Raw genomic sequence first — 18,179 nt, forward strand, 5'->3', positions numbered from 1 at the left:
ACCCATTGAAGTTCTCGGCGCAGGCTCAAGGCTCGAACCTAGATAGGCCGGTGGATGAGTGATGTTTTCATTACTTGCTCTCAAACAGAAGGACGGCAATGTCTGTTAGTCCATGCCATGCGAGTTTGATGCGACGTGATGTGTGATATGATGCGGACAAGATGGCACGCTGCACAACACTCAGCTAGGTGTTTGAAACTCCACCGCAACTAAGTCAACCCTCTGGTTATTGCGCACAGCATCTCCATGTGAGTAAGAGCGTCCCGTCCCTTTACCGAGTACCCAAACAGGTAGGAGTTTGGGGTCCCACAGTGACAGCAATTGAATCAATCATCCATCTACAACCCCCATGACTCTCCCCTTCTCAATGCTCCCGTGTCTATGGATATGGGATGAAGCGACTAGGTTGTTTGCGGGGTCAGAGAGGCCCAACCCACGGCTAAACAGTACCAAAGCAAAGCAAAGCAAAGCAATTTGCTACGAAGGTAGCTCTCCCCACCCCGAGGCGGTTGCAGGGGAACCCTTCCGGGCGCACCGCCGCGACGAAAGCTCTGTGGCTATGGTCTCGGACGTGGCCGAGCGAGTGAGCAAGAGGGCATCGCGAACAGAGAAATCACCAGTCAGTCTCCTGACCGACAAGGGCGCCGTGTAAGTGAGGGTTTCGGGAAGAGGGCGCGCGTGACCAAAGAGTCGCCGAGACGGGCCTTCTGAGCCTCCGAGGCTTCCCCTTCAGCCTCACTTAGAAGACAAGCGGAGGGCAGAAAAAGCACGACATCGCATCGAGTCCCACGCGACGGGACGGTCACTGGGTCAGGTCTGGTCTTGCTTGTCTGGTTATTTCGCTCCGTGTCGTCGCCCCGTGCATCCGCTCTCCTGGTTCTGCCTGGTCCGGGCGTTGTCGCCAGGTTGAAGAGAATTTTTTTTCTCTTTCTTCTTTAACCCTCGTCTCCCTAGTTTCTCTTCGGGTTCAGGTTCAAGTCCGGGATCCTCTCCCCGGGCGGAGCACCAAGAGGTCTCGTGCGAAGCCCAAAACGGAATGACAGATACATTATCCATCATGGCAGCAACTTGTTTTTTCTTGGGCACGAGGACAATGGGCGACAAGAACCAGATTCCACCTCACAACATGCCTGACATGAAATGAAGGTGTTTTAACCGAGGACGTTCGGACATTGGAGGACATTACGACGAAATCAGTAAAAACACTCGGTCCAACAACATACAGTCGAGGTGCCGGGCGAGTCACGATACAGTCCCATTTCGGCCTTTCTCGACTCGCCATGTTGCTCTCATTCATGTTTCGCCTCTGCAATCAATCGCACATCTCGTCTGCGAATGAGCAAGCCCATATTCCTCCCTCAATCCCCCCAAAAATTTCAGCCTCCTCTGCTCCGTTGGAATGGGCTCGGGTACCAGATTCGAGACAAACCGAGGCGGGGGTGCAAGGCCAGGGGGGAGTAGCCAGAACGGGCCCAGCGGAACGGTCCAAGACAAGCCGCCATGCCAGGCCGGGGCTCCGGGGCCCACGCTTAGTTCCCCCGACCAAGCCGAGTCCAGCGCATTGGAGACGGCCCTGGACGGTGGGGAGAGTTTAGAGGCAGGGAGGGTAGAGGAGACGAGGGCCCAAGACTGGGAGAGGGTCACAGCCCGAGAAGACGACGATGCGGATTCGTCCAAATTCTCTTCAAGGAGAGAGGGGCAAGGAACATTGTCGGTTCTTTTTTTTTTTTTCTTTGCCCTCGCCTGCCAGGCCTGGCCTTTGAATTAGAGGCGAAGCGGGGGTTCTCAAAGTTCCAGAAGCCGCTCAGAGCCCACCAACATCCCTGATGCTCAAAAGGCAGCAATTTAGTGCTGGCATTGGGATTGGATCGCATCATCAATTGGCTCAACTTACAAAGGAGGCCGGAGAAAAGCGACATGAAAAAATCCCCGATGAGGAAAAAAAAAATCGAGCCTCCTCCTGATTGATGCGATCCACAACTACACACACACACACTTTGCTTCGCCAGAGGTTCGTTTGTTAGTTGATGCCCGCCATTGGCATGTCTCACTTTACAGTATGAAAAATCCCCGGCGTCATACTGCGTGCGGACTTTGCATCCTGAATGGCTGATGCTAATGTTTCTTTGCGTGTTGGGTGGCGTTTGCCCTACCCTTGACCTCCATGTCGACATGTGCACAAATCCAGGGGTCTTTGGATAAAAAAACGGCTTTTTCGAGTCAAAAGTGTTAGATAAACTGTGATGCCTAAATATGTATGAGATATTATGCGAGAATTAAGGGTCCTATACATGAACTCTAATGTAGACTTCAAGTCGTGTACGTCGACTACTCGCTACAGTATTGTCATCGCCAAAGTAAAACTTCTGGAGATATGGCTTCAGCACTATCCGCGATGGAGCAACTCCGTTCGGGTCGGCCCAAGGTAACTCTGGGTCTTCCGGCGCCGGTATGCCGACGACAGCTCCGAGGTGGATGTCGCACAAGAGGAGGCTCCTCCTCCCTCTCTCCGCTCGCTTCTGCTCTCAGTCGATCGATTGCGCGTTGTCAAAGAGACGCAGCCTAGAGGCTGACTTGCTCGGCGGCGCCCGGGAACCAAGCCGGAACCTTGCTGGCGCCAGCCAACTCAATTCATTGGGGTTGCGACGCCAAAGCGGCCTTTGTTTCTGAGGCAGTACGAATACGGAAAAGTAGTTACTCATCTCTGCGAGCTGCTGCGCGCGCAGGGTGGTTTCTGATATCGCTCGCACGCACTTGGTAGAGCAAGCAACGAGATGTAAAGGGAGCCCATGAGGCGTTTCTTGGTTGATACCTGGTTATCACGCCTCCGCGGGAAACCCCGAGTGCGCCAGGAAAGCCAATTGAGTGCGTGGGAAGCCCTTCGTGTTATACAATGGTGGCAATCAGTGGCACGGCTTCAGAGCTTCGTCCCATCTTATTTACATGCCGGTGTTGAATCATCATCATGTTCTGCGTCTCATCTCCCACGCGGCCGTCGGTCCCTGCAGCAAGTTCGAAACAGCAACTCCGAGGATGGCTTGGGCCCTTGTCTCGCTATCAGCACGCCGCCGCCTCCGCCGCCTCCGCCGCCGAGGAGCCTCAAGAAAGGCGTTTTTGAGATGATATCAAGCGTCGTCCATACCTCCTCGGCCAGGTCCAGGGTGGTGCTCGTTGCATCACAGGAATGCACGCCCAGAGCGTGGTGTTGTGGCCACAGTGAATTGCGACACTGGGCCGCCAGGGTTACGGCATTCCAAGTCCTGCCCTCTGCTCTGCTATCAACGGTACGGTCCGTGCGACCTTGATGATCGACCTCTAGGCTGATGCCTCGATGATCTACCGTCTCCATAAGCGGGAACCCGAACCTGGAGGAGAAACACCTCGACTGGACTGCGGATACTGTATCTATTCAATGTCTGGGCTTCCGTTCTTGGCCGAGTAGCCATCCAGCTCTGCAGTATTGCGTCTTGCCGTCGCTTCAGAAATCGAGGCTCTTGTGTGGTCCTCCTTGCACTCCACTCGGACCTCATCGTCATAATGACATTCCGATTGCCCTGATTTCAATCCCACGTCGGAGACTCGGCCACCATGGCCAAGCCGACCACGAGCATTGGCAATTGGCAAGGAGCATGTCTGGATGACGGGTTGTCTGAAGGGCGTTCAGGGACCGATATGATGATGGCTGCCACGGCCAAATCTTCCGAGAAGCCGGCGTGCTGCCATCGTCAAGGTGGTGGCCACAGGGTAGCTCTTTGGAAGGCACTGTGGAATAACAAGAGAAGCCGTGCTTGTCCCTGATCCGAATTCCCATGACGGATGGCGGAAGTCTTTTGCCGTGGTGTTGTTGGTGGCACCAACAGCTATCCTTTGATTTGCACGTTGAATTACCAGGATCTGAGAATTTTTGCACTCGTACCTGGCATGCCTTCGAAGCAAACAAACAAGATATCGAGGAACCAACAGGCTGACGTCTAGATTGCCTCTCGTCAACGCCATGTGTTTCTTCCCCTGGACCACACTGTGTCATGCTGTAGGGGTATCTCCCACCAACAACAGCTTGCTAGCCGAGTTCGGGTCAACGGCCACGGCAGTCAATCTTGCTGGCGACGATCCCCGAGCTTTCCTGAGTGAGGCAAGAGAAGCTATCATAGCGACAATTGCCCTGTTTCAGTTACGCCATGTTGAAGAAGACAAGGACAGGGTTGCTGTCGATCCCAGCAACAGCAAAAAGCAAAGGCCAGAATACGTAACATCCAATCAATGGTGGGATCTGTTGGCGACATTGGATGAGATGATGGCAGTGAACACTGGGCTTGTTGGAGTTTGGCAGCCACCACCCACTGGGGCTCCTGCCCAGACCTCCAGACCATCCAAGTCCACCCCCTCACAATGAAAAAAACAATCCCCAGAATCTCTCCCCAGGATCCATCTCCCCATGGTTCACAAACACCCCCCGGGGATCTTCGCGCACCCCCGGATTCATCGTGCTTGTCTTGAGCAACCTCTACACAAGGTCAAGGGGCCATCCATCCATTGCTTGCTTGCTTATCTCTCTTATCAAGCATCTCATCGTCGTTCATTCTCCAACTACCCGCCATGTCTTCAACCACCCACGTCGATACGAGTCACACAAAGGCGCTTATCAGACCTTCTCTGGCGTCTCCGCCATCGCCTTCATCTTGCCCCATCTCTCGTCTCCCTGCCTGGCTTGGCTCTTGCTCATGGTGTTGTCTCGTTCCCTGCAACGTAACTCGGTCGGTTTCCGATAGCTTCTCTCGCCACACACGCACCTAGACCTATGTACGCAGGAGTAGCAACGTCGGGGAAGCCAACTGGAACACTCAGCATCAAAGTCGAATCATTTTAGGTTGCCCTCGGACCTCTTGCGCCATGAACCATCAAGCACCAGCCATGAGCCGCCATCAGACCGCCCTGGTCAGCTCCGGGTCGGTCATCCTGTTTCCTGACAGCCCCCCAGTGTTTTCAGAGGGGAAGCTCTGCTGTGAAACGCCCTGCAGGCGACCTCGACGGCCAATCCACGTTGACGCCTGCTCCATGTCTTGTTCGCTACAGCCCATTGGCCACTGTGGCTTGCATCTGGCTTGCGTCTCGCAGGTTGCATTTGTCTCCGCAGACGCGGCTATGGATGCGGGCGCGGATGCGGATGCGATGTGGCTACTGTAGGGCCATCCTATCCCCGCCCTCGCAAAGGGTTAGCTACCTCGAATTGGAGCAGCCTGACAGCAAACGAGCTGCCTGGAGAAGAACAAGGTTGACCCAGGCGCCTCTCGAGTCGAGTGTTGGCGGCTGCCACGCACGAGGAGTTTGACCACCAGCCACGGTTGTCGACAGCCGAGATGTTGGATGCAACTCTTGGGTACGGTAACACGGTCTTGAAGAGCGCCTCTAATGCTGTGCGAGCTTGGCTGCGCCCTCGGAAATCGCCTTATCGGCTGCTACGATCACGATTCAATGGGCTTCTCATCAATCTCAACATAGATTACGACGCACATAAGCCAAGTATGAATGGTATCCAAACACCGTCGAGTTTATATGGACACATCCTCTGTTCTACCTGTTTGCCTGGGTATCCAGTTGCTCTGGGCTAAACGTTGCAGTTGCTTGGGCTTGGTTGGACTTGGCTTAGCCATAAGCACGCCTCTCATCTCTTCGCTGAACTCTGGATGACGCCATCCGCTTCTCTTTTCGTGGAGATGCTGGCATAGCTCGGGCGCTGTAGCTCGAGGCTTTCCGGGGGCTGTCGTTTCATGAGGGTCTGTGCGATCGAAGATTGATCAGTACAGGTTAATTACCTCAGTTCTGGAGTTGCCGTTCACACAATTTGCACAGTACTTATTAGGTAAATATGAGTATCCATGGTGTTGAGATATTTATGGATCGAACTAATTACCTATTGATGGGTCAGTTTCGGTCCTATCTCGCGCCGTCTACACAAGCACACAAGCTCGCTCACCATCCACGCAAGCCGCCTCGGATGAGCCTCGAAACCCACTCATGCCCGCTGTGGATATCTTGCTCGCCGTCTGCATCTCGAAACTCTGATGCGCAGGATGCACTTCTTGTCACAAACCGGTACACGACAAAGGACCCTGATCGGCATGCCGCACCTCCGTCACTTCCCACTTCAACACCATCTGGTCGTACACAACCCAGGCTTCCCGTTTCTGCTGATTGCACAGATGCTGCTTGCTGAATGCACAGCAGTTTCGTAACGGGAGCGGCAGAGGCTGGCTGAACCTCGTGCTTACTGCTTGCCACTCTTTCAACACCAACCTTCCCGCGGAACCCGTCCGTTATAACGATGAGCTAACTCAAAGATCTAGACCCAAGTTCTTATCCAGATCGGCTGATATGGCCCGTGGTTGCTCTTGTCGTGTCCCCACCAAAGAGTAAGCTTCGGCTAGCTTCACTGGCGCGACGACTCGGGAGCGTCCCTGCTCACAACGAGAAAGGATCTCCGACGATTGCTACGCTGCATGCTGGCGGCAGATTCGTGGTTCGTAAGAGTAGCATCACCTGGCAGCGAACCCAGGCCTTCGCACTTTTGCGTACCGCCCACTGGCAACGCATCGCGAGCTCCCACGACCTGCACAAATACAGGGATATTCTGATGCCTCATGTTTAAACAACGGGGGCGTGGAAGATGTCACAAGGGTCCTCAGGTTGACCGGTGATGAATGTTACCCCCCAATGTCAGTCTCGGGATGCCAGGCAAGGCAAGCTTTCCATCCGTCGTCTATCATCATCTTGGCTCAACCAGTACCTGAGCTTGGAGTTGCGATGTAGCGTCTCACTGAACAGTTGCTTTGCCCCCTCGCCGTTATCTCGTCAGCTGCCTGGGGAGGTCTTGATCATTATGACATGAAACTGGGGAGCCTCTGCAGCAAGTTGCGTTGAAGGGCATGAAGCAGGTTTTCTGGTGTATTTCTCCTGTTTACCTGTCCTATCACAGTTGGTTTTTGGATTGTACTTCTCTCCCGGCTCTTGGTCTTTTCTCTTGAATTCTGGTCTTTTCTCTGCAACCCCATCTTCTCTTTACGTTGACTACCTATCATTGTCGCCCTCACACCTTTCACCTCCTCCAGCCCTATAACACATCCAACTAAGAACTCAAAACACAGGGACCAGTGCCGATTCGATCGGGCCAATCGTGTGTACCCCTCACCCCTCGTTGGTCAGCAGCCGTCAACTGGAGTTGCTTGTAATCAGCCATCGGATCGGCCGAGACGGAGGACTCAACAAGCAGCAAGTCCGTCGGTCCGAGACTATTGGAACTTGCATGTGTGCATCTCCAACAACAAGAGAGAAAAGAGAGTCTTGGCAACTCGTGGCTCTTCAATGGATCCTGTGCTGCCTGTTGCAGCTTCTGCAACCAGTTCTCGATTCTTCCTAGTAATGTGGCTCCCTTGCTGGGGTTGAGCCAACGGACCCAGGTCTATCGACAGAACGGGTTCTCTGGCATGTGAATTATCAACTTTCAACCTGTCACCAGCATATCCAAATTGCAGGGGCCAACTTACGAGTTGGACTATCATGAGCATTCCAGATGTGGAAGCTCGTGGCTGGCCCATGACGATTTTTCCTCTTTCCCGACTTGGCGCAAAGCACGCATCTTCTTGCGACATCTAGTCTCCTCTGCTATCATCTTGATCGACCGTCCCGTTGCTATCTTTACGCCTGCAATAGCTGGGCTGCAACCCTCTCGGTTGCGAGTGTGTTTACTAGCTCATCGACTTGCATCCTCAGCCTCTTGCTCAACTATCCACTTTGCTTCATCTCAAGAGGCCCTCCACACCCTATTCGCGTTAAGCCCCGGCTTCCGCCGTGCTGCAGCAGATCATAAATGGAGATGGCCCCTGGTGCAGATATGCGATGTGTGATGTGCGCTGCATGTCAACCAAGCAGCGGATGATCTCCTTCAGCCTCCTCTGGTGGCTGTCCCGAATAGCCCGTTGCTATGGTCTTGTTTTGGGCCATGGTGTTTGATATCCCAGTCCCTGGAGCCGGACATCAATTCGAGGGAACAGTATCGGGCTTCCTTGTCCATACTGATTCACATAAGCGATTGAGGCCCCGCAACGGCCCGCCGCAGAGGGATCAAGGGGTCATGGTGACGTGACTTGTGGTGGGTTGCACTTTTTCCTGTCAGTTGCTCGAATTCGGATGGCCTCGCAGTCACCGAGAATCCGGAGCCTCGCCGAGATCTTGGAGAACAAACAATTGCCAACCGAGATGAGCATCCTTCTTCTCGCCACCGGGTTGAGTCTTCGGAGTGAGTACCGTTTTCTCAATCCATCGCCGTCTCCCTTCGAGACGGAACCTATCATGAATGTCGGCACGGATCATGAGTTCAGTGACCTGGCGCGAAGGACGACTGTCGGGCCTCAGCGCCTGTGAAATATGACCAACTTTCTCTCTGGAGTTTTGCTCCGGCCGCGAAAAGAGACGCTGAACGGCCCCCCACCTTGAGCATGGGTGTTGATATCCCTGCTGGACGGGGCCGTTAGCTGCGGAAGCGGCATCGCATGGCATCCATGGCTGAAGGGTCCTGTTCTGCCGCCGAGCCGACGTGACCTGTCGAAGGAAGCATTAGTGCTCATTTGATTGACGGTAATTGCCTGGGGCCTCAAGATATGGCAGAGATGGTGGGAACATGTGGCCTGGAAAGGATTGTTTATCATTCATCTATTCACCACAAGCACGCAGTTGGAGGCATGTTCTCTCACCGCGCTGTCACAAAATGGCTGAAGCGCATCGATCGGTCAGGGGAACTTGCGTGGGATGGCAGCACCCTCTTCTCCATGGCTGCTGCGTGGAGGGTTACGAGACACCACACCGAGGTTGCCCGGGCTGAAGAAACCCTGGACTCGGAGAGCAGGGGAAATGGGAGCATGGGAACAGAACAGGCGTCGAAAGAAGGATCCCGAACATGACATCTCGGCATAGGACGTCAGTCAAACCCGTCATGGGCTCAGCCGTCAGTATCATGGCACGACATTGACACGATGCAGCCACATCAAGAAGCTCGTGGGCGCTACCGTTAGAATCGGCAAGCCACGCGCAGTAACGGCGCCAACATTTCTTTTTCCTTTGTCTCATTGTCTCGTCTCGCTGTCTCAAGCAATCGGTTACCTTTCCCATTCCCCATGGGCCATCCCCAACTTGATTTAGGTACAGACAGTTTTACTTCCCAGTTCCACAGCAGGGGAGAGAGCATGGCAGGGCAGGGCGCGTCAGCTCCAATGCATGCAAGACGCAGTCGAGCAGGCCGACTGTCCAACGGCGCTGCGGTGCGACCGAGCTCATGCGTGGAATCCAGGCCGGTGCTTCGTCTTGGTGTTGTTTGCATCTGTTGGTGGATGAGGACCTGGAGGGAGTTGTCCTTGTCGAGACGTCCATCCACTGACATTGCTCCCCCATCCCAGGGCTTCGGGGTCGGCCACGCCTTTAGCTCAGAAGAGGGTGTCGAGGCTGCATCTCTGGTGGTGGGCACCCGTGAGCATCCGTGGGCCACAGCACGTCCTGGGCGAACCAACCGTCCCACGAGCAGGGGGAGGGATGGATGGAGGGGAGGGGCGTGCCGCGACCTGGCATCTGCTGTTCGTATCGTATCGCATCGTCGATCTGCCAGAAAGTCCCGGGCGGCTTCTCGACGTGCGTTGACCGGCTGCATGCGAGGCTGTTGTTAGTTAGTGCCTTGCCTTGCCTTGTCCTGCGCTCTGGTCTGTTTTGCTTTGCTTTGCTTTGCATTGGGTCGCTCAGACGAGGCCAGACAGGATCAGGGTCGGGGTCGCCCGAGAGAGCCCCACGGGCCGTTATCGCGGCTATCATTCAATCGTCATCGTGCCTGAACTGGAGGCGGGGAGAAACCTCCCGGACAGACGAGAAGCAAGATATCGAGCGATAAAGAAGCGCCTACAGTACGCACTTGGTCTTGACGGAATACGGCCCCGTTGGAATGCGACCCTGCTCACTACCTAGGGACGCAACGAGCGTCGCATCGGCCCAGGGCTGGCATCGCATCGCCTCGCCTCGCCTGTTTTGACTTTTTCTTTTTGTCTCCCTTCTCAATGTCGTTTCATCTCATCCCACGCACGGAGAGACCGTCTCGAGAACGCTCCGGCCGCCCGCCAGCCGGGACCCGAGATCAACCGGGGCTATCTAGGCCCTGGCGGCAAAGGCCACCTCGCGCGGCAGCCGGAACGATGCGCAAAACATGCGTTTCGCAGGCGCGACGTCGCGGACGTCGTAGATAAGCACCTCACCTTCTTTCTCAGCATCGCCCGGCTTGAGCATGACGCCGATCTCCTTGTGTATCCGCTCACAAATGTCCTTGAGCGGAGTGTCATCGTCCATCTTGGCCGAGAAGCAATGGACGTGAACAATAGGGAGCTTGGTCTCGGTGTGAGGCTCAAAGAGGTCCTCGTGGCCGTGGTACAGGCCCCGGTAGTTGTGGAGGAACTCGATGGCCGACGCCGGGAGGTTCATGACGAAATGGGAGATGGTCGGAGGCACGGGCACCCGGACTGGCTCCGGGGGCGGCGCTGCAGACTTCCTTGGTGGCCTCGGTGGCTTGATGACGGCACAATCGCCTCGTTTGGATGCTTCAAGGACTAGGTCCGCGGATGTGCGGATGAAGTCATGCCCGTCATGGTTGAAGGGCTTGACGAATTCCCAGACCTGGAAACAAGTGTCAGCAATCAACTATCAAGGCCTGGGAGAAGGACTGGAAGGGTGTCTACCTTGTTCTTCTGGATCGCATCTTCGAGATAGCGATGACTCTCGGGGTTCTTGTCGTTGGCCCAGACGAAGACACCCTTCTTACCAGCGGGCACGGCGAACGGTCCAATGCCCGCCATGACATCTGCCACAACCTCCCCAGGCTTGAAAAAGCTTGTGATTCTCTTGTGCTCTGTATCAAGCTTGCTGTTCCAGTATACCTTGGAGTAGTCGAACCTGAAGATACAGCCAGCCTCGCTCACCTCGACGTTCATGTTGTCGGGCCCGCCGAGGACCTCGTAGGCAAAAGTTCGAAACTCATTCTCCGAGCCGACATTATCGATCTTGTTGATGACGGTCTTGATATGAGGATTCTTGTCTAGAAGTACCTGGGCGATGATGTTCTTGTACGGTAGGTACTGATCCCGGATGTTGAGATGCGCTATAGATGTTAGGATATGACTTGACGCCTTGAGAAAGATATCAACTTACCAACATGTCCTACCGTATTAAAACCACTTGGAATCTCGCCGTGAAGTTCCTCTGGGAGGATAGACTTTACCACATCAACTTTGTTTGTCGTGTTAGTCCTTTGGCCGTTGAGTGACACAGGTCTGAGTCACATACAGTAATTCCAGAAATCATAGGTAATCTCAAGATCGTAGGGAACAACCTTGAGCTCTCCAAGCTTAGAAGCTTCTTGAAGAGTCGGACTCCAAGTCTCTGGTGCTGTATCATCTTGTAAGTTACCGCACCCAACATGGGGGAGTTCAACTCGACTCACAGGCAGGCTTGATCTGAGGAGACAGCACAATGCACTTTCTCCCCTGAGAAGCAAGCGACGGATCCGGATCAGGGAGGATAGGGTTGAACCTCTCCATGAACAGGACCTCTTGGGTCTTTTCAAGCTCCTTGCGATACTTGGAGAGCAGACGGTTCTCCGAGATGGACGCTGCAGCGGCGTTGAGAGTCTTTGCAAAGACCGACCTGTCTAGCGTCTTTGCCGCACGTGCGGCGGGGGCTCTGAACAAGTTCATGTCTCTCAGCTGCGAGTTCTTCTGTTAAATGATTAGTCTTTGCCATGTTTATACAAAAAGATTGCTTTTTCTGTTGGTACTAACATCCATGATCGATATATATCGTTGGGTTTGGGCGAAAAGCACTGACTGAGACAAGGGTGCTGAGGCTGAGATGAGTTTTAGGGCTTGGGTAAGGCTTAGGTTTGGGGAAGGGGGTTTGTGCACCGCCACAGGAAACGCCACATTTGTTGATGGACAGGCGCAAGGCTGGGAGTGATGTCACGACTTTCAGTGTGATCAATTCGATTAAGAGGGTATCCTTACTACATCCATTCTGTCACTTGATGATTCAAGTATAAGCTCTACGTGTACTGCAGAATCAACATTTCAAGTTTGCACCCATAGACGCACAATGTCGAAGAAACGAACCCTTGATGCCTTCTTCAGCCCTGTAGTCAAGAAGCCCCGGAATGAGCCCAATGTCAGCATTGAGCAGACTGTCGAAGAAGTAGGCACATCCAAGGCCATATTTCAAATTGATCAGTTCTAACATACGAGGTAGGCCACTTACTCAAAACATCGGCACTATCCTCATCCCATCAAAAACTTGCCAACTTCCATAGGCAACGAGTTGGCCACTCTACCAACTCAACCCGGACGGGAGATCAATGACCAGCCTGACCTGGACCTACTATACTTTGAGCCGTTTATCCCGGGTCATATTTATAGGAAATTGTTCGAGTTCCTTCGCGCAGAACTGCCGTTTTACAGAGTTGAATACAAGATTAAGCGCGGTGGCATAGAGACGCAAATACGAACACCAAGGTAACAAGACGGCGTCAGCCTCCGTCCCAAGACATCGCACTGACTAATGTATTTCAAGATGGACAACAGTCTTTGGCATTGACGAAACATCAAAGTTCAACGACAAGGGTGAACCAATCGACGCCAGCACTGGCTTGAGAGCGTCGGACAAGCGATACGACAAGTATCCACCTCGGCCTATACCGGGGTGCCTTGATGAGCTCCGTCGTCGCACAGAGGCAGCTACGGGCTGTCAGTACAACTTTTGTCTTGTCAACTACTACGCCTCAGGCGCGGACAGCATCAGCTTCCACAGTGACGACGAGCAGTTCCTAGGTCGCGACCCCGCCATCGCCTCCTTTTCTCTGGGAGCCCGGCGAGACTTTCTCATGAAGCACAAGCCGCCGCGTCCAGACGCCCCTCCTCAGGAGGCAAAGTCCCTGAAGCTACCCCTGGGTAGTGGCGACATGGTGCTCATGAGAGGCAGGACGCAGTCCAACTGGTTGCACTCGATACCCAAACGGACGGGCAAGAATGAACAGGACGGAGGGAGGATCAATATTACCTTTCGGAGAGCCATGGTCAAAGGTGGAACAGAAAATTACTACAACTACAATGTGGGAACGGGACCCGTGTACAGATGGAACGGGGAATCTCGCGAGATGCTGGTATGGAAAGCATAAGTCTTGGTTTGTAATAAGAAAGATGTATTATGATAAAAAACGACAAATAAACATGAACTGTCAAGCCTCTATTTACCACGGCGCATCTGGGCTCCGCCGTAATGTTGCAGCGCCTTGAGGAACACCTGGTAGCCGACCCTCTCGTTATCCTGTAGACAGAAGATCTCGGTCAATCTGATCTGCCAAGGAGGGTAGCCCGAGAGCTCAAGGTAAGGTCCAAAGGTGATTAGGAGATCCGGTTCGGGCATGATGCCCTCGGACAGCTCAGCGTCGATCAGCTCCATCGAAATGTCCCTTGGAGAGAGCTTTCCCTTCTGGGACATCTCGGCTAGGGTTCGGGTGAGATCAACCATGGACTCGCGTCCATCCTGCTGCGAGATGAGGTGCAGTCGCAGATGCGACTTGGGGCTTTCGCCAAGAGTGGTCGGCAAGTCTTCCTTGTGAGGTGACGTAACAGTGAGGCTGGGGTGCTCAGGGCCAAAGTAGAATGTGAACTTTTGGCTGACGGCGTCATATACTCGGGGCATGTGCTTCTTGAGGATTCCTGCGCAATGTAAGTATGTATGAAGAGAAGTTGGAATTGTGAATACAAACCTGTCTTCTCATAGACTGAGAACATGGGAATCTCAGCACATGCGCACCACGTCGCAATCTCGGCCACTTCGTCAAGGAGTCGTTCGAGATCGGCCTTTGTCCGATGGTTCTCCTCCAACTTGAGAATAACACTCAGATGCTTGGGCATCTTCTTGAGTGCCATGACGTCCTTCTTGATGTACTGGGGCGTGCCGTGGTGGTACTTGAGAACGGACGAGGTCTGGTAGCAGACCACATTCCACATCTGCCGGGTCTTGATGTAGAGGGAGAAGATTCCGTGCATGACGGCAAAGATGAGGATGTGGATTTGGTTAAGGACAAAGCGACGGAGTCCTAACCGAGACCTGCGTTGTGTTCGCGAACCGGCAGAGATAGTAGGCGGGGGATCGTTTGGCGTTGGGAGATAGGACTAGGTCTAGTTAGCACAAGAACCAGACATATGAGCGCAAGTGCCGCGCATACCTTGAGCATCCTCTGCCTCTCCTGCTCAGACATGAGCGTGTGGTCCTTCTGATCGTCAGCCCTGTAGGCCTGACGATCGCGGGCGGTCATCATGGGCATGGTATAGTCGGCGCAGCCTCGAGAGGCTGTCTAACGGGATTGGCGATGGCTTGTGGTGTTTGGAGGCTCAGGTATAGACGAGAGAACTAGAGGTCGTAGGAAAGGCTCAGGATCTAGGATTGCGACTGCGAAGCGACCGAGGGATGGTGCCGCTTATAAAGGAGCTTGGACGAGCGAGCGAACGAGTGTGGGCAGACGTGTCTCTGTCTTGGTATCAAAAAGCTCCAGCTGCCAGGGAATTAATAAATGGATTGTGGCGGTGCAGCCATGGGTTACGCATTGACTCCACTTGCCGAGCTCCTTGGCGTGTTCCTCAGCCACATTACGCAGGGCTGTCGTAGCATGTGCTTGGTGTACCTGTGGCTCAGCTCAGCTCAAACGTTTGGAGGCAGGCACGAGCTTAGTACCAGCGCGGGGCTGGGGCGGGTACGTACCTGGCGCATGAGCCCCAGCCAAGCAAGCTCAACTCAACTCAAGACAACGAGGCAAGCATCTATTCGCCATGACCATGAATGTTCCATGATCAACTTTTTTGACATTGACCACGCGTCTTCGCGATCACGACGACCTTTCCTTCCTTCGGCCGAGCTCACAAACCGACGGTCGATTGCCCCTCCCCACATGTAGCGCCTCTGCCTCGTTCAGCGTCACCAGCTTAGGTTCACACCATGGAGCGGTCCGCTTCGGGCCCCAAGAGTCTCTTCCCCAAGGGGCCGAACTTCACCCTCGACGACTTCTCCAGTAAAGAATTCATCGTCCGCGACTTTGTCGATAGCCTTGCGGAGAGCGCCGTACCTACGAACCGTCGATCTGGCGGCAACACCCAGGCACCTTTCGATCCCAAGCCCCTGATCCGTACATTCGAGAGTAAGATGCCGCCGGGTCACACATATACGTCTTCGGGGAACCGGCCATGCTGACCTGGTGCCTCAGATGCCCTCGATCAACTTGGCTCTCTTGGAGCTGAGCTCCAGGACAAAGAGTCGGAGCTCATGTCACAAGTGCGCCGTGCAGAAGTCGCCCACGATTCAACCCTCGACACACTAGGTCGGAAGCTCGATGAGTCCATGCGGGCCTTTGAACAGCTTGATCTATCCCTCAGTCAAGACCACCGCCGCGGTAGGGGTCATACAGGAGGTAACATTGCCGTCCAAATAGGAGAGAAGCTGGAGGATCTGGACAAGAAGCGACGACGCGCCAACGATGCCATGTTCCTGATCACCTGCTGGACCGAGGTCAGTGAGACTGGGAAGTTGACTTCGCTTCAAGATGTGCAGAGGCAGGGCGGCTCCGAGAACAAGGTGCGCTGCGCAGTCATCGTGCGGCAGCTCATGCGCATCAGCCAGCGACTCGACACGGCATCGTGGGGTCAGACCAACGGCCACAGCCCCCGGACCGGCGTTACCAATGGCGTCGTGGGAAACAACAGGTCGCACAATACCAGGGAGGCTCTCGAGAAGTTCTGTGAGACGCTGGAGCAGGAGCTTCTGCAGCAGTTTGAGAACAGCAGCAAGAGAGGCAACTACGAAGACATGATGGAGTGCGCAAAGGTTCTCTACGACTTCAACGGAGGCGCTAGTGTCATTGCAACCTTTGTCAACCAACACGCCTTCTTCCTCGACCGCGACCAGCTCCTGGCAGATGAGGTTGCCATGGACGGCGAGACTTGGGAGCAGCTTGCGGACCCCGACTCAGAACCCCCGACGGTTGAGCCCAGCTTACAGAACCTGGTGGATGAGGTCAAGATTGTGATGCAGGACGAATCCAACCAGATCAAGCTGGCCTTCCCCTACTACGAAACAGTTCTCATCAAGTTCATCCAGCGAATATTTCAACAGTCAATCCAACAGAGGCTCGAAATGGTGCTGGATGAGACTGACAAGATCTCGTCTTTGGCGTTTCTGAGGGCATTGCACTCCTCCAGGAGTTACATTGGATCTCTAGTCGAGGACCTCAAGTCACACGGCTTGACTGAGCATCCAGAGCCTTGTTCGGCCCAAATATCACAGACACTCGACCAGCAGATGGAGGAACTATTTGTGCCATATCTGGTTGGAAACTCATATATCGACCGCGAAAGGAAGAGTCTCGAGGAAATGTACAGCTCTTTGCTGTTCAAGTTTAGTATTTATCACTCACGGCGCAAGAAGGCGCCAACTGGCTTCATGGCCTCGCTCGCCCAACAGGGCACGCAGCTGATTGCATCCGCAAAGGACGCCTACCTCGAGCGTCTCGACTCGTCGGAGCTCACGCCCACACAGAAGCGCATGATGCTGCGTGTTGCCGGCGTACAAGACAAGGACAAGGACAACAAGAATGAGATTGAGGTCTCAGAGGAAGACGGTGCCCTGAGTATCCCTAACGCAAAGCGTATGCTCAAGTGGCTGGCCGAGAGCGTCCAACGCACACTGGAGCTTGGCTCCCAGACCGAGACTCCCAAGGACGTCAATGTTCTCCTTAACCTGCTCCTGACCAGCATGGGTCAGGTCTACATCGAGACGGCACTGGATGCTGCCCTCGACCAGGTTTCGGTGTTGGAGTACGCAAAGACCGAGCCTGACCTATCCTACTTGCCAGGACTACAGCCGGCCGTCACCATCACGAGTCTCATGGATCGGTTCATCACAGTGGTTCTCATCCGCCTAGCCGAGTCAAACACAACAGTCAGGAGGAGTATGGAAGCGCAAAAGAAGGTAGCGATTGATAACATTGAAAAGAAGACCAACAATGTCATGAAGGGCACCATCGACGTCGTGGCCAACTGGGTGACCAAGTCGCTGGGCGGCCAGAAGAAGCAGGACTTCCGGCCCAGGGACGGCGAGCTGGATTCTCTGCAGACGGCGACTTGCCTCAGCATCTGCACATTCCTGGGCCGCGCTCAGCGGCTCGCCCGTCAGGCCATCGACGGCCAGAACGCTGAAAAGTTCTTTAGCGAGCTGGCCCTGGTGACCCTGAAGCTGCTCTTTGAGCACTTCAAGAAGTTCCAGGTCAACGCGACTGGCGGTCTAATGGTGACGCAGGATATTGCAAAGTACGTCTCGACGATGCGCGAGTGGCCACTGACCAAGGAGGTTGGCTCCACTGTCGAGATGCTCACCGAGATCGGTTCCCTCTTTATCGTTGGACCTGAGGCGCTCCGCGAAAAGTACCGTACGCTGGCCACGGTGGGCACAAGGGGCAAGCTGTCTAGGGCCGACTTCCGAGCCTTTGTCCAGAGGCGTGACGACTCGGGGACCGTGGCTATCCAGGGCGTGCTATCTGGTCTTTGAGCGTCGGTTTGAGAGTGTAAGAGGTGGAGCTCTATGTGGCCTTGTAGTAGAGGGTGTGCTTTTATGTAGCATTCATGAGATACCATGCTTGGTCGTTTGAAAGATGCAGTCCATCGTGAATGACTCATGAGGATAGTGAAGGGCGTTTCTGAATCTTCATAGGTCTCGTCTGAGGCCACCAGTTCTCCCCGTCTTCTCATCAATCTTGTCATCGAGAAAGTCCATGATCTCGCATGTATTCGTCAACTTCATGAGCTCCGCACGCTCCTTTTTCTCCAGGAGGCACGACTTGTCAGGACCCATCCCAGGTGCAGTCATCTCCATGATGTGGTGCTGCACCAGCTTGAAGGGGAGCGGGGCGCGGGCAACGTTGCACATGAAGGTCTCGACGGCTTCCCAAGGGCAGGCTGCGTGACCGGCATACATGGCTGGGTTCGCGAGTAGGCCACGGGCGGACATGAAGCCGGAGAGGTGAGTGTTGCTTGGCTTTGGCAGGTTGACGGCAGAGT

General features: G+C 54.4%; 4 protein-coding genes across 4 annotated transcripts; 2 read left to right on the forward strand and 2 right to left on the reverse strand.

Annotated features, from left to right (window-relative positions):
- Nucleotides 1-10,082: 10,082 nt before the first annotated feature.
- Nucleotides 10,083-11,867, reverse strand: NECHADRAFT_98685 (uncharacterized protein; the record flags this gene model as incomplete). Its single annotated transcript, XM_003054071.1, has 6 exons — nucleotides 10,083-10,701; nucleotides 10,764-11,182; nucleotides 11,233-11,310; nucleotides 11,368-11,469; nucleotides 11,525-11,798; nucleotides 11,862-11,867. 6 exons carry the CDS (start codon nucleotides 11,865-11,867, stop codon nucleotides 10,183-10,185), a joined length of 1,398 nt encoding a protein of 465 aa, XP_003054117.1. The 3' UTR covers nucleotides 10,083-10,182.
- Nucleotides 11,868-12,171: 304 nt separating this feature from the next.
- Nucleotides 12,172-13,246, forward strand: NECHADRAFT_74523 (uncharacterized protein; the record flags this gene model as incomplete). Its single annotated transcript, XM_003053367.1, has 3 exons — nucleotides 12,172-12,267; nucleotides 12,322-12,584; nucleotides 12,643-13,246. 3 exons carry the CDS (start codon nucleotides 12,172-12,174, stop codon nucleotides 13,244-13,246), a joined length of 963 nt encoding a protein of 320 aa, XP_003053413.1.
- Nucleotides 13,247-13,251: 5 nt separating this feature from the next.
- NECHADRAFT_98686 (uncharacterized protein) lies at nucleotides 13,252-14,577 on the reverse strand. Its single transcript, XM_003054072.1, has 3 exons — nucleotides 14,303-14,577; nucleotides 13,841-14,249; nucleotides 13,252-13,790 (listed from the first exon to the last, which is right to left on the reverse strand). Exons 1-3 carry the CDS (start codon nucleotides 14,399-14,401, stop codon nucleotides 13,315-13,317), a joined length of 984 nt encoding a protein of 327 aa, XP_003054118.1. The 5' UTR covers nucleotides 14,402-14,577; the 3' UTR covers nucleotides 13,252-13,314.
- A 492-nt stretch (nucleotides 14,578-15,069) lies between these two features.
- Nucleotides 15,070-17,692, forward strand: NECHADRAFT_57229 (uncharacterized protein; the record flags this gene model as incomplete). The annotated part of the gene is made up of 2 exons (XM_003053368.1): nucleotides 15,070-15,268; nucleotides 15,335-17,692. 2 exons carry the CDS (start codon nucleotides 15,070-15,072, stop codon nucleotides 17,668-17,670), a joined length of 2,535 nt encoding a protein of 844 aa, XP_003053414.1. The 3' UTR covers nucleotides 17,671-17,692.
- Nucleotides 17,693-18,179: the final 487 nt, after the last annotated feature.

This window comes from Fusarium vanettenii, assembly GCF_000151355.1.
Source record: "Fusarium vanettenii 77-13-4 chromosome 1 genomic scaffold NECHAsca_1_chr1_3_0, whole genome shotgun sequence".
Taxonomy (NCBI): domain Eukaryota; kingdom Fungi; phylum Ascomycota; class Sordariomycetes; order Hypocreales; family Nectriaceae; genus Fusarium; species Fusarium vanettenii.